At 47.1% G+C, this 2,500-nt stretch overlaps 1 protein-coding gene across 1 annotated transcript in view; it reads left to right on the top strand.

The window, feature by feature from the left end:
• LOC125039827 (two pore potassium channel protein sup-9-like) overlaps positions 1-2,500 on the top strand; it is a 13,189-nt gene that overhangs the window by 8,785 nt on the left and 1,904 nt on the right. Inside the window, exon 5 of the mRNA XM_047634134.1 lies at positions 977-1,095. Coding sequence (XP_047490090.1) covers positions 977-1,095 — 119 coding nt within the window. The remainder of the gene's footprint in view (positions 1-976; positions 1,096-2,500) is intronic.

Below are 2,500 nucleotides of genomic sequence, written 5' to 3'. Positions count from 1 at the left end.
ATTTATATATGTATGTATATATAAATATACATAAATAAATATTTGCATGTAGTTAGTCAATTTTTTGCCAGCCTAAACAAGAAGTGCCTCTAACGATATGGGAGAAATAACAGCTGTAACAATAATAATGATAATGAAATAAGAGTAATAATGAAAGTATTGAGGGTGATAGTGGTAATAGTGATTATAGAATTAGAATAACCATAATAAAATACAGTAATAATAATGATACTGATAATAATAATGACAGTAATAACAATAATAGTAATAGTAATAATGATAATAATCAGCTTAATAATGGTAGTAACAATGATGATTATTATAATAACAATTAATAATACTAATACCTATCCTGCCCTCCCCTTTAACCCCCCCCCCACCAAACTCCCTCTTCCTCAATTTCCACCGTCCCCCACATCCACCCCTACCCTTTCCTCCTCCCCCCCCTGCCACTCCATCCCCCCTCACCGTCTCCCCTCTCCCCCTTGCCCACCATACCCCTTATCGGACTCTTTCCCCACCCTCAACCTTTGCCCCCCCCCCCTCTTTCTATCTTGCCCCTCTCTCCTTGCCCCTCCCCTTTACCCTCCCCTCTTTCCTCCCCTTCCACACGTCCCCTTCCCTCTTCCCCTCCCCCTCCCCCGCTTCCTCTCTTCCCCCACCCCTTACCCTCACCCCTTCCCTCTTTCCCCCTCCCCATACCCACCCTCCCCCTCCCCCGCTTCCTCCCTTCCCCCACCCCTTACCCTCACCCCCTCCCCTTACCCCCACCCCTTCCCTCTCCCCCCTCTCCCTACCCACCCTCTCCTCCCCTACCCCGACCCACCACCTCCCCCTACCCACCCCTTCCCCCCTTTCACACTCCCCCTCTTCTTCTCCGCCCCCCCTTTCACCCCTCCCTCCCCCCTCTTTTTCTCCGCCCCTTCCCCCACGCCCCTCCCCTTCCCCCACGCCCCTCCCCTTCCCCCACGCCCAGAGACGCAACGCCCTCACCAACGAGCCCGGTTACGTCGCCCTGTCCTTGGTCTTCATCCTCTTCGGCCTTACCGTCGTCGCCGCCTCCATCAACCTGCTCGTGCTGAGGTTCATGACGATGTGAGTGGAGGCGAGGTTTTGAGTGGGGTGGGTGGGAGGGAGGGTGAGGGATGGGGTGGGGTGGGGTGGGGGGGGTGGGGGAGGGGGGGGTTGTTGAGGTTTTGTGGTGAGTTTTTTTTTTTTTTTTTTTTTGGGGGGGGGGGTTTGGTTAGTTTATTTTTGGGTTTTGTGGTGAGGTTTTGGTTAGTTTTGGGGGGGGTTTGTGATGAGGTTTTGACTAGTTCTAGGGGGGGTTGCGATGAGGTTTTGGCTAGTTTATTTTGGGTTTTGTGATGAGGTTTAGACTAATTTACTTTTAGGTTTTGTGATGAGGTTTTGACTAGTTTATTCTGAATTTTGTCATGAGGGTTTTTTTGTTGTTATCTTTTTGAAAAGTATGAGGTTTTATTTTGGATTTTGATGAGGTTTAAGGGGTGACTATTATGTTTTATATTGGGTTTTGAGGTTTGGAAGTTTAATTTGGTTTAGATATCTTATTAGGGTTTTTGTTATGAGGTTTTATTGAGATTTGAGGTTTTGTTCAGGTTTCGAGGTTTTGTTTCGTTAGAAAAGCGGCCATGGGGTTGAGGTGTGGTTTTTGTGGTGTGTGTGTGTGTGTGTGTGTGTGTGTGTGTGTGTGTGTGTGTGTGTGTGTGTACGTATGTGTGTGTGTGTGTGTGTATACGTATGTGTGTGAGTCTGTGTACGTATGTGTGTGTGTGTGTGTACGTATGGGTGTGTGTGTGTGTGTGTGTGTGTCATTTATGCTTGTGTTCATGAATATATAAATAGACAGGTATAGATGTCTATATATATGAAGTATTTATATACATAGATGGACTATGTGCAGTAACGTACATATCATCTCAACCTATAAAGCAATATGATGAATAATAATTTGCTTGAATATTGTCAACTACGATGTAAAACAAATGTCTTGTGCAGAAAAGTTTTCTAGATAAATTACAAAACGATTTTTAGATTGTTGGCTCATATTTCATATTTCAAAAAGCTTTGTTTTTTAAAAGTTTTCCTCGTGGAGTTAACAAGGTAGAGCGTTTTTGTCATGCACTTTTTGAAGCATTTCCGTTTCAGTTATATTTTCGTTTTTACAATGACACTGTTTTTCTCTTTGCTCTCAACTCTTGCCTTTCATCACCCACTCCTTTTCCTCCCTCCGCCACATTCACCACTTCCCCCTCCCCCCTTTCCCCCCTCCCCCCTTTCCCAATCCCTGTCCCCTCTCCCCCGCCCATCCCCCCCACCCTTTCATTATCTTTCCCCCCTCCCCCCTTTCCCAATCCCTGCCCCCTCTCCCCCTCCCATCCCCCCTACCCCTTCCCTATCTTTCCCCCCTCCCCCCTTTCCCAATCCCTGTCCCCTCTCCCCCACCCATCCTCCCCACCCTTTCCCCTCCCTTTCCCCT

Source organism: Penaeus chinensis, chromosome 28 (assembly GCF_019202785.1).
Source record: "Penaeus chinensis breed Huanghai No. 1 chromosome 28, ASM1920278v2, whole genome shotgun sequence".
Lineage (NCBI taxonomy): Eukaryota > Metazoa > Arthropoda > Malacostraca > Decapoda > Penaeidae > Penaeus > Penaeus chinensis.
The sequence above is the reverse complement of the archived record's forward strand: the minus strand, read 5'-3'. Positions and strand labels throughout refer to the sequence as shown.